This window comes from Lycorma delicatula, chromosome 2 (genome assembly GCF_047948215.1).
Source record: "Lycorma delicatula isolate Av1 chromosome 2, ASM4794821v1, whole genome shotgun sequence".
NCBI classification, from domain to species: Eukaryota; Metazoa; Arthropoda; class Insecta; order Hemiptera; family Fulgoridae; genus Lycorma; species Lycorma delicatula.
In genome coordinates this window covers 2811812-2823839 of record NC_134456.1, presented here as the reverse complement: position 1 = coordinate 2823839, position 12028 = coordinate 2811812, and the positions used below count along the sequence as shown (strand labels likewise).

General features: G+C 32.8%; 1 protein-coding gene across 1 annotated transcript in view; it reads right to left on the bottom strand.

Moving 5' to 3' along the window:
* Positions 1 to 12028, bottom strand: part of LOC142320421 (heat shock 70 kDa protein 4-like) — a 175450-nt gene that overhangs the window by 140777 nt on the left and 22645 nt on the right. Inside the window, exons 2-3 of the mRNA XM_075358145.1 lie at positions 10735 to 10852; positions 1714 to 1912 (exon numbers count right to left, since the gene is read on the bottom strand). Of these exons, the coding sequence (XP_075214260.1) occupies positions 1714 to 1854 (141 nt within the window). The 5' untranslated portion in view covers positions 1855 to 1912; positions 10735 to 10852. The remainder of the gene's footprint in view (positions 1 to 1713; positions 1913 to 10734; positions 10853 to 12028) is intronic.

Here is a 12028-nt window from a genome sequence, read left to right as displayed (position 1 = left end):
AATGAAGAGACATTTCACATCACTGGCAAGGTGAACACTGAAATCTGCCGAATATAGGGTTTAGGCAAAAACCCTCATGAAAGCTTACAGCATATTCGTGATAGCCCTAGGATCAATGTTTTATGTGCCCTAAGCAAACAAAGACTGTACAACCAGTTCTTCTTCCAGGAGGCAATTGTAAATAGTATTGTTTATCTGGACGTGCTTCAAAATTTTCTATTCACTCAATTAGATGATGATGATCAAGATGGACGCCATTAGTATCAATAAGACAGGGCGCATCACTTCACTACTACCTAGAAGTGAGATCTCTTGATACTCTATTCCCAGGTCAGTGGATTGGCTGTGTAGGTCCAACTGCATTGGTCACCTTGCTCCCCAGATTTGATCCTGCTACATTTTTTTTTGTAGAGTTTCATTACACATCAGGTTTACGTACAACCTTTGACTGCTGTCTTTTTGAGCTAAGACTTTGAATTAACATCGCAGCTGCAGACATAATGCCGATTTTCTGGCTACAGTCTCTGGAATGATACAGATTTCAGGTGAAGTGGCATAACTAATGGCCGTATTGACCTAAAGTGAATGTCGGGTGACAAACTTAATCAACTCTGTAAGTTATTTCGATAAATCTTTATATGCTTTTAAAGTTGTGAAGTCCTTTTTGAATTACCTGGTATAGGAAGTGCACCAACAGATAATAAGCTGAAAACACTATACTCTATTAACAAATTTAGATTAATTTTGCACTGTTCAAATGTTTTAGAATATATATTTTTTTACACAAAACAATACAAATATCTGATTATTCATAAGTTCAGATTAGCTTATAAAGAATTAACTGATAATTTGACTAGAAAGTACAACACATTGAGAGTGAACAAATTACACTTTGACAAAAAAAAAAACATAATTTCAGATTGTTAAAAAACAATTCAAAAAATTATTTATAAAACAAAACAAAACTTAAACATTATAAAACTGTAGTACAGCCAGAAGTCACCTACGGAAGCGAGACCCTTTTCAAAATCACTCAGAAAAACCGAATTGAAAAAATTCTGAAAATAGAGAGGAGAATTGTCAGAACGTGTATCAATAAAAAACACCAAAAAGAAGGCCGATGGTGGATTGTGCCAAATGAGGTGGTGTATCGAGAAATAGAGCCTGTTACTGATACTATGCGGAAAAAAAGAATCTCTTTCTTCAGTCATCTCATAAGGACACCGCAAACAAGACCGTCAAGAAATATCATTGAAAAGCTCTGGTTCCAAAAGCTAGAAGTAGGATGGATCAAAGAAATTAGAGAAGATATGAAAGAATTGGGAATTTCCCTGACTGATCTACAGAATAAAACTGGAAAAATTACAAAGCTAAAAGATAAAAGCATTAGATTTAAACAAAAGACAGACAAAAGACAAAATACAACGAAGAGGGTGTTTACGGATGAAGAAAAGAAAGCAAGATCTGAACGGATGAAGAAATACTGGGCAGCTCGAAAGAGTAAAATAACACGCTTTTCTCAGAAAAGATCCAACTAAAATTGACTTAAGTGGTCCCATGTTGGCCGTAAAAGCATAATAATAATAATAATAATAATAAAACAAAGTATGCCTCATGTGAAGAAAAAGAGTTATCAATCACAATATCACACATTATCAATCTACCAAATGGCAAAACTGAAGACAATAGTAAAACACGAATATTACACTATACCTTAATTCCAATAGAACCATTGTTTTGTTTGACCACTTTATAAGGTAGATCTCTTAACTCCTGTTGAACAGCCGGATCATTGTAACTACGACCTAATAACCTTTTAAATCCATGAATTGTGTTGTCAATATTGGTTACCATCTGATTTTTGGCTGCAACACCTAATATTCAATTTCTGTCGCTGAATGCCACACATGATCTATAACAAAATACAAAAAGAAAATTGTTATCACAGGATACACAACCAATGAACTTGATAACTGAAATGAAATAATTCATATTGATTTTTTTATGATAACTTATTACAATCAGTTTGGAATACTTTAAAATCACAATTTTCTCATAATACACAGTTCTAGATTACTCCACGTGACACCTGCTAAAAATGAAAAGATCCAACAGCTCTATTATTCTTCAATATATTAAAGCCAAAAATAATATATGTTTACAGTAAATAAAACACTTTTACTAGACATATCTATAAACAGACATACTATAAATTAAAACGAATTAAAATACTGAAACAGTTCTTTTCTGGAAACATAGTACACGTTCACAAGAAAACAGTTTAGACATTCTTAAACAGGCTTATCAGTACAAGTACACAACACCTCAGACATCCAGTGACAAAAAAAGGAGAAACCTGCCTGCAAGCAACATAAAAAAGAAATTATTAGTATCATACCTTATTCATTAACTTTCTGACTCCATTTAATACTCTGTATAATTTTGGGTCCAAAAATATTTAGTTCTAAGAAATTTTAAGTTAAAAAGATAATGTACTTGTAAAGCAATAAAATTTAATAAGACAAAAAGAAAAGGATTGGGCTGGAAGCTTCACTACAACCTAGAAATTAGATTGGACTGAACAATAAAAAAAATTCTTTCTAAAAAAAAAACATTCTTCTAAAAAGTACATAGAAAACTAACAACGCCAATACTTTCAGAAATATGTACCACTCCCAACAAATTTACTCATGTAAATACCACATCATAGGTCTTTACACTGTAAAATATCTACCGTACGTAAATGGATATAACACCACACATTCCACAACATTAAGAAAAAACCAAAAACAAATATAACGCGAAAGAAAATTACAACACTAACATAAAAAGACTGTGAGAAGTTGCAAATTAAAAAAATTTTTACGTATGTAGCCTTCAAAACATCAGTGGATACAGAAATCGTTTCATTACACACAACACAATCAGCAAACAAACAAAAATCTACATATAACAAAACTGTTCTGACTACAAATGTTTAACAATGAACAGACAGGAACAGTTTCAAACAAACATACACAGCGTGTCAAATAAGTAATGAGGCAACTACCATCACATTGAAACTAAGAACTTTTTAATTTTGCAGTTACAAGGATTCAAAATAATCCCCTTGCACCTCCACACTAGATTACATCGATCATAATAGTTGTTGAAAGAATGCTGGAAATCCTGATTGTATACCTCCTTCAGTCTGTCTGTCACAGCACCTTGGACGTCCTCAATGTCACTGAAACATTCTTCTTTTAAAGAGCATTTAATTTTCAGAAATAGAAAAATGTCTGCAGGTGCCAAATCAGGCGAACAGGGTGGCTGTGTTCAAGCATACGGATCTGTTTTGATACTAAAAACTGTTTCATGGGTAGTGTGCAGTGAGCTGGTGCACTGTCATGCAGAAGAACCCAACTCTTGCTTTGGAACAGATGCGTCCTGACACGACACATGCAAGCAAAGAGATGTTGCATGACTCTTAAGTAATACTGTTTGGTCACAGATGTGCCCTCAGGGAGAAATTCACAATGGATCACTCCAGAAGAATCAAAAAAACAATCAACATGTTTTGATTTGTGATTTCTACAACCTGAATTTCTTCTGCCTCGGTGACACTGTTCCATCTGACACCTTTGTAAACTTTGTTAACTTCTGATGTACAATTTTCTAATTTACAATAAAATTTTATCACAACTCTTTTGATCCATAATGCTATGTTTGACCACCGCTACTTACACATTATATTCACGACTGCTGTGCACACACTGGCTGTCATCGACACGACACAATCAAAGCATCTGTGTGTTCAGCACCATCTAGCGGGTAAGAAGGTTACCACATTTGGTGCGTTTCTTTAAAGTATTCCAGAATCAGTCTCATTACTTATTTGGCACACTGTGTAAATGAACACTTAAAAAGCTCTCCGTAGTAACAGTCAACAATTTCATAAATACAAATCCCAAATCAAACCACCAATACTGGGAACAACTTTGTCAAAAAAATCTCAAAAAAGAACCAATTTTAATAGACTGAATATTATAAAATATACAAACTTATAAAAATTCCACATATTAATTAAATGAAATAGACAATTCAAATGCAACATACTACTTTTTGATCATACTATCTACCTAATTCTAAAAACACCAGCTGCAATAAAATCACCTGACACCAGTAAGAAGAATGCCAATCGCTGACAAAGGTTACAAACAAAGATGAGTAAAAACTTAATGATGTAAATTTAAAAAAATTTTACTGTAGATTTGGGAATAACATATTTCAAATTTTAGAATGATTTCTATTAGCTCCAAAGATACATCAAATAATATTTTCATGAATATATGATATATTAAAGAATACAGCTGCAAAAGTAAATTGCAGAAAAAAGTATACATTATATAAATGCTAAAACTAACTTCCTACATTTGAAAAACGAAACCAAACCTCATAATAACTTTCATTCATTATTATTATGTCATAGTTAGGACAGAGATGAAATTTAATATCACTAATTTTCCATAATCCTGTACTATTTCTTTTTTGTGGATATGACAGGGGAGAAAAATAGAGTAAATAAGTATGAATCAATCATATTTTTATTAAACCTGACCAGGCTGTTTTTCTAAATTAGTAGAGCATTCTTTTCTTTCATTTATCCAATACCGAACGATTCAAAAAGGACTTCACATATAAAAGCATACAAAAATTGAGATAACTTACAGATTCAATAGAGTACAATTTCATACAAAAACACACCAAGTCGCCTAATATTTACTTTGGTTCTATATGGCTCCTGTTTGTATGCGACATACATCCCATCTTGTTGATTTCATTCCAGACTGTAATCAGTGTTACCTATGCGGCTGCAGTGTTAGTTCAATCTTAGCTCAAGATCAGCAAGCAAATGCAGTACATTAATCCATCTTTAATAAAACCCTACAACAAAAAATCTAGCGGGGTCAAATCTGGGAAGCAAGGCGGCCATGCAATTCAACCTTCATGACCACACCGACCTAGGAATCTAGAAAATCTCAGACGGTAGTGAGGCGGTGCCCAGTCTTGCCGATAGTAATGGTGTCCATTCTGATCATCATCATCTAACTGAGGAATTAGAAAATTTTGAAGCACGTTCAGATAAACTGTACCGTTTACAGTCGCCTCCTAGAACGGCAAAAAAAAAAAACCATTAACGTTAGGGCCATCACAAATGTGCTGCACAGTTACACGAGGGTTTTTGCAACCCCATATTTGGCAGTTATCGGTGTTAAACTTGCCGCCGATGTGAAACACCGATCGCAAAAAATTACACGATCAAAGAATATATCACCTGCAATTCTATCTATCGATTCCAAACAACGCTGCAGCCGAGCAACTTTGTAGTCATCTGTAATGCATTGAACTAATAATAATAACCCATCGGCTTGTTCTAGTGGTGAACGCATCTTTGCAAGTCAGCTGATTTTGAAGTCGAGAGTTCCAACATGCAAATCCTACTAAAGACAGTTACTTTTATACGGATTTGAATACTATATCGTGGATACCGGTGTTCTTTGGAGGTCGGGTTTCAATTAACCACACATCTCATCTTAGAAACGGTCGACCTGAAACCGTACAAAACTACACTTCACTTACACTAATACGTATCATCCCCGAGGCTGCATTCTCAGAGGCTAAATAGGAAAAAAAGCGCAAGCATAATATGCGTCAAACAGTTGTTGTGGAATGCTAGTTTCACACGATGCACGTCAAGTTGATTTCTTCAGACTACATGCAAAGCTTTCTCAAGTTGTTCTAAGCAGCTTCAGGGACGCACGGGTATCCTGGTGATTTTCTATGTTTAACAGAACCTGTCTCGACGAAGGTTTGGTGCCAAAAGTAAATTTTACGCCTACTATGGAGGTTCCCTACCGCACAAAAATTTCATTGAACACTGCAAATCGCAACACCAAAACACACAGAAAACATGTTCTGCACCGGTAAATGTATCCGTTTTTAGCAACACTGGTGACAATGCTGGTGGTCAAATTCAGTACTAATGAATTCAAGTCAAAACTTGATGTGTTTTGATATGAGTGTGAGACCTCAACCGAATCTTATCAAAATAAATTTTTATATGCTCAAAGTTGTGAAGTCGATTTTGAATCGCCCAGTATAAGTAAATACTACAGAATAATTAATTAAAATTTTAAAATGATAATATGCTTGGAAAAAATGATTTAAATTATTTGACCCTTTGTATAAATTAAAAAAAAAGTTGTTTATAACACGATCACACATGCAGTATTCTCATACTTGAGCAGATTTAACAATAGCAACGAAATTGTTTAAAAGTGAAAAAGTAACATTTTACATATTCTGCAGAAAGGATGCATTCTAATAAATATTCATCCAAGTTATGAAACTCTAGTCGAGGGATGTATCCAGCTCAAAACGGAAGGGGAGAGCAGCTTTCTCAATTTAAATTATTTCATGAAGGAAAAGGTAGTTCATGAGGGGGGATGATTCTATGCGATAATACACAACAAAAGAATAAAATTATTTCAAAAAAATTCTAGTTTAAAACGCAACAGGACTTCAGTTATAAAAAACTTAAAAGACTGTTTTTTGAACACAGAGTAATGAAAAGGTTTGGTTGATATTACACATACTTTTTGTTTTAATGCAATTTTATTTTACTTTGTGCTGGAAATTAAACTCTTTACAAATATATGTATATAGACGCTGCAGAATTGTGTTCAGAAGATACCAACCTAAAATCCTGATTCAATTCAGAAGATTCTGTATTATCAGAGAATTTGATGTAATACCAATTGTTAATTGAAGTGTTTCGTTGAATGTCAGAAACTATTACCTATAAATACTTTCCAATTCAAAGAATGTCCATGAATACAACAATGTCCATGCTATGATGGAATCAGAGTATAAGTGTAATTACATGGTTGGAGTATAATGAACATATATAAACATAACAACCACAGCCATTAACATGTTGACTGCCGACCACTCTGATCGGAGTATTTCGGCTTCCTTCGAGAGTGCCGCCTACTACGATCTGTGTGGGAGTACTTAGTTCACTGTACAGCTTCACTGGGAGTTCGGCATTATTGAAATTTGTGTTATTGTCTTGGCGTCCTTTTAAAACAGTATTTTTATACGGTACGCGTACCGGTTCTGCATTTTTTCTGACAACATCATACAAAATGGCAGATAAACCAGGACCTTCAGGACTGTTCATAAAAAAATCAGGTGATTTTAAAAAACGTAATCAGTTATCTAATTATCAACTAATTCATTATTTGGAAAACAGTGATATAAGTGACGATAGTTTTCCTGATAGTGACATTGATCTATCAAGTTCCAGCACTGAAAACGAACATGAGGTTACACACGATGTCTCACCCGATATGGTTTCACCAATTGATATCAATGTAAATTGAAGTAGTGTATGGAATGATACAGGTATGTTGAAAAAATTTACATGTACGAAATAACAGAATTTATTGGTTCCATTTCCAGGCGACGGCATACCCCTAGATTCTTTCGAGTTAATCTTTCACGATAATTTTTTGCAAACTGTTGTCCATGAGATAAATGAATACGCTGTGTAAGTTTTTTGCTAACCAGGGATAAAGGGAAGATCTCGAACGGATTGGAAGGAGTTAACATTAAAAGAATTAAACGTTTTCCTAGGTTGCAAGCAAATTAATCCCAATGCGGATATTTAATAAAAAATTAACTTTATGTTGATACAAATAATAATAATAGGGCAGGCAGGAGTAGGTTTCATAATGAACAAGATAGGGAAGAGAGTAGAATATTTCAAAACACATAGCAATATAATCATTGTAATAAGGATAAAATCAAAACCTAAACCGACAACGATTGTTAATGTCATGATCATGCCTACAAGCACCCATGATCATGATGAGGTAGAGTGTGTATACGAAGAGATTGATGAAGCAATTACACACGTAAAAGGAGATGAAAATTTAATAATAATTGGAGATTGGAATGCAAGCATTGGAAAGGGCAAGGAAGAAAATATAGTAGGTGAATACGGGCTGGGCAAAAGGAATGAAAGAGAGGACAGACTCGAGTTTGACACAAAGTATAATTTAGTAATTGCCGACACCCAATTTAAAAATCATAATAGAAGAATATACACTTGGAAAAAGCCAGGCGATACTGCAAGGTATCAGACAGATTATATCATGGTTAAGCAAAGATTTAGGAATCAACTTGTTGACTGCAAAACTTCCCCTGGAGCAGACATTGATAGCGACCATAATTTGGTGATAATGAAATGTAAATTGGGATTTAAAAAACTGAAGAAAAGGTGACAGATGAATCGGTGGAATTTAGAGAAGCTTGAGGAAGAGGAGGTAAACCAGATTTTTGAGGAGGACATCGCAAGAGGTCTGAGTAAAAATGATAAGGTATATTGCAGCTGATGGATGAACGTAGAAAATATAAGAATGCTAGTGATGAAGAAAGTAAAAGGAACTACCGACAATTAAGAAATGCTATAAACAGGAAGTGCAAACTAGCAAAAGAAGAGTAGATAAAAGAAAAGTGTTCAGAAGTGGAAAGAGAAATGAACATTGGTAAAATAGACAGAGCATACAGGAAAGTTAAGGAAAATTTTGTGGTATGTAAATTAAAATCTAATAACGTGTTAAACAAAGATGGTACTCCAATATGTAATATGAAAGGTAAAGTCGATAGATGGGTGGAATATATTGAAGAGTTATACGGAGGAAATGAATTAGAAAATGGTGTTATAGAGGAAGAAGAGGAAGTTGAGGAGGATGAAATGGGAGAAACAATACTGAGATCTGAATTTAAGAGAGCATTAAAAGATTTAAATGGCAGAAAGGCTCCTGGAAGAGACGGAATACCTGTAGAATTACTGCGCAGTGCAGGTGAGGAAGCGATTGATAGATTATACAAACTGGTGTGTAATATTTATGAAAAAGGGGAATTTCCGTCAGACTTCAAAAAAAGTGTTATAGTTATGATACCAAAGAAAGCAGGGGCAGATAAATGTGAAGAATATAGAACAATTAGTTTAACTAGTCATGCATCAAAAATCTTAACTAGAATTTTATACAGAAGAATTGAGAGGAGAGTGGAAAATGTGTTAGGAGAAGACCAATTTGGTTTCAGGAAAAGTATAGGGACAAGGGAAGCAATTTTAGGCCTCAGATTTAATAGTAGAAGGAAGATTAAAGAAAAACAAACCAACATACTTGGCGTTTATAGACCTAGAAAAGGCTTTCGATAACGTAGATTGGAATAAAATGTTCAGCATTTTAAAAAAATTAGGGTTCAAATACAGAGATAGAAGAACAATTGCTAACATGTACAGGAACCAAACAGCAACAATAACAATTGAAGAACATAAGAAAGAAGCCCTAATAAGAAAGGGAGTCCGACAAGGATGTTCCCTATCTCCGTTACTTTTTAATCTTTACATGGAACTAGCAGTTAATGATGTTAAAGAACAATTTAGATTCGGAGTAACAGTACAAGGTGAAAAGATAAAGATGCTACGATTTGCTGATGATATAGTAATTCTAGCCAAGAGTAAAAAGGATTTAGAAGAAACAATGAACGGCATAAATGAAGTCCTACGCAAGAACTATCGCATGAAAATAAACAAAGTAATACAAAACAAAGTAATGAAATGTAGTAGAAATAACAAAGATGGACCAATGAATGTGAAAATAGGAGGAGAAAAGATTACGGAGGTAGAAGAATTTTGTTATTTGGAAAGTAGAATTACTAAAGATGGACGAAGCAGGAGCGATATAAAATGCCGAATAGCACAAGCGAAACAAGCCTTCAGTCAGAAATATAATTTGTTAACATCAAAAATTAATTTAAATGTCAGGAAAAAATTTTTGAAAGTGTATGTTTGGAGTGTCGCTTTATATGGAAGTGAAGCTTGGACGATCGGAGTATCTGAGAAGAAAAGATTTGAAGCTTTTGAAATGTGGTGCTATAGGAGAATGTTAAAAATCAAATGGGTGGATAAAGTGACAAATGAAGAGGTATTGCGGCAAATAGATGAAGAAAGAAGCGTTTGGAAAAATATAGTTAAAAGAAGAGACAGACTTACAGGCCACATACTAAGGCATCCTGGAATAGTCGCTTTAATATTGGAAGGACAGGTAGAAGGAAAACATTGTGTAGGCAGGCCACGTTTGGAATATGTAAAACAAATTGTTAGGGATGTACGATGTAGGGGGTATACTGAAATGAAACGACTAGCACTAGATAGGGAATCTTGGAGAGCTGCATCAAACCAGTCAAATGACTGAAGACAAAAAAATTCATTAATAAAATTATGGCACAATTGTGTTTAACCTGCATCGAGTCAAGTTTTAATTACTAACCTGATAAATATTTAAATACGACAAGTGAATACAATTAACAACTGATCACTCAGAGCTTATTAAAATGAGAGCTCTATCAGTTAAAATATTTCAAACAATTTGAAAGATTTCAAAATATATTTCAAACATTACTGAAGTTTAAAAAAAAACTTTTGCCCTCACACATTAACCATTTATCATTCACACACAATTTAATAAGTCGGAATTAAAATCAATTTTTTATAACAGAACATACTGAAATAGCAACACCCCCCCCCCACACACACACACACACACACACACAAAGTAATGAAATTAACGAGAGACTAATCCCTGTTTGTTATAATATCCAATAATTATAAATACTTACATGACCCGGATAAAATTCCATTTCTTCTTCTGTCTTCACAGTGTGTAAATCATTTATTTCAAGTTCATTGGTTTTCACGTTAAGATTAAGCTGTGGTGTAACTTTTTTACTCAGATTCCTTTAAAAATAACATAAAGAAAGATCTTACAAAAACGTGAAAACTAATTATTATTCAATAAATAATTTTTTTTTATTTTGACTGGAACTTAATAATACCATAACATAATTATATCACATCATCATAAAATAAATTATTAATAGACAAACGAATTATAAGAGAAAAAAAAGACGTGATTAAAAGCTGTACTTATTGTTTATATAAAACTTAAAATAAAAATTACATTTTTATTTTTATTTTAATGTTTTTCATTAAAAAAAAAATTACAAATGTACACACATATTAATATATGTAGAATAAAAATAAAGCCTTATTAAGGAATCAAATTCGATAAAACTTAAGGAAAATTCCAAATTCAATTTGTTTGATTCAAAAAATCTAAGAAATTATTATTATTATTATTATTATAATTATTTATTCTGACAAAAGAACTTCAAAAAATTGTTTTATTGGAAATATGAATATTTGAATGAAGCTCACCATCAAGATAAAGAATTATATTCATTCGGTACAGAAACTGAATATACCAGTTTCACGAGGAGAACCTTAGTTTAGATCGAAGAAAATTTAAATCTTATGAGTTAGGTAATAAAATTAAAAAACTGCAGTTTATTTTTCATATTTCTTTCTGTCTCAACCGCTTTACAGATTGAATCGATTGTCAAAATAATTTTTGTTTTTTAATTGTAATCGTTACTACTCAGCCTTAAAAAAAAAAATTATCTTCCCCAGTGACAGGAATATAGATTTACCAAATAACAATAATAAAATAAATAAGTATAAAATCCTACAGAATAGTCAGGGATAAACACCACAAGTTAATATTACTTTGAGACAGACATAAGTTTAAGTCGTTTGCAGACTATTTGTTTAAACAAGTAAAAGATAAGATAATATAACCTTGTTTTAAATTACAACCCGAGCTTTTAGATTGTACGAACAGTAAACAGAAAAATAAGTTACAATGTAAAGATAGATTTTAGTTGTTTTAATGATTTAATTAATGAAAAAGATTCTAGTTTTATAAATAAATAAATAAATAAATAAAGGGCTATATCCATCAAAAAATAACATTAATGATGTTTTCATTATCGATAAACTGAATAAAGGAATTGAAAATGCCAAAAATACTGCAGACTATTAAATTTCTTTAAAGCTAACCCTTGGTCGGTTAAA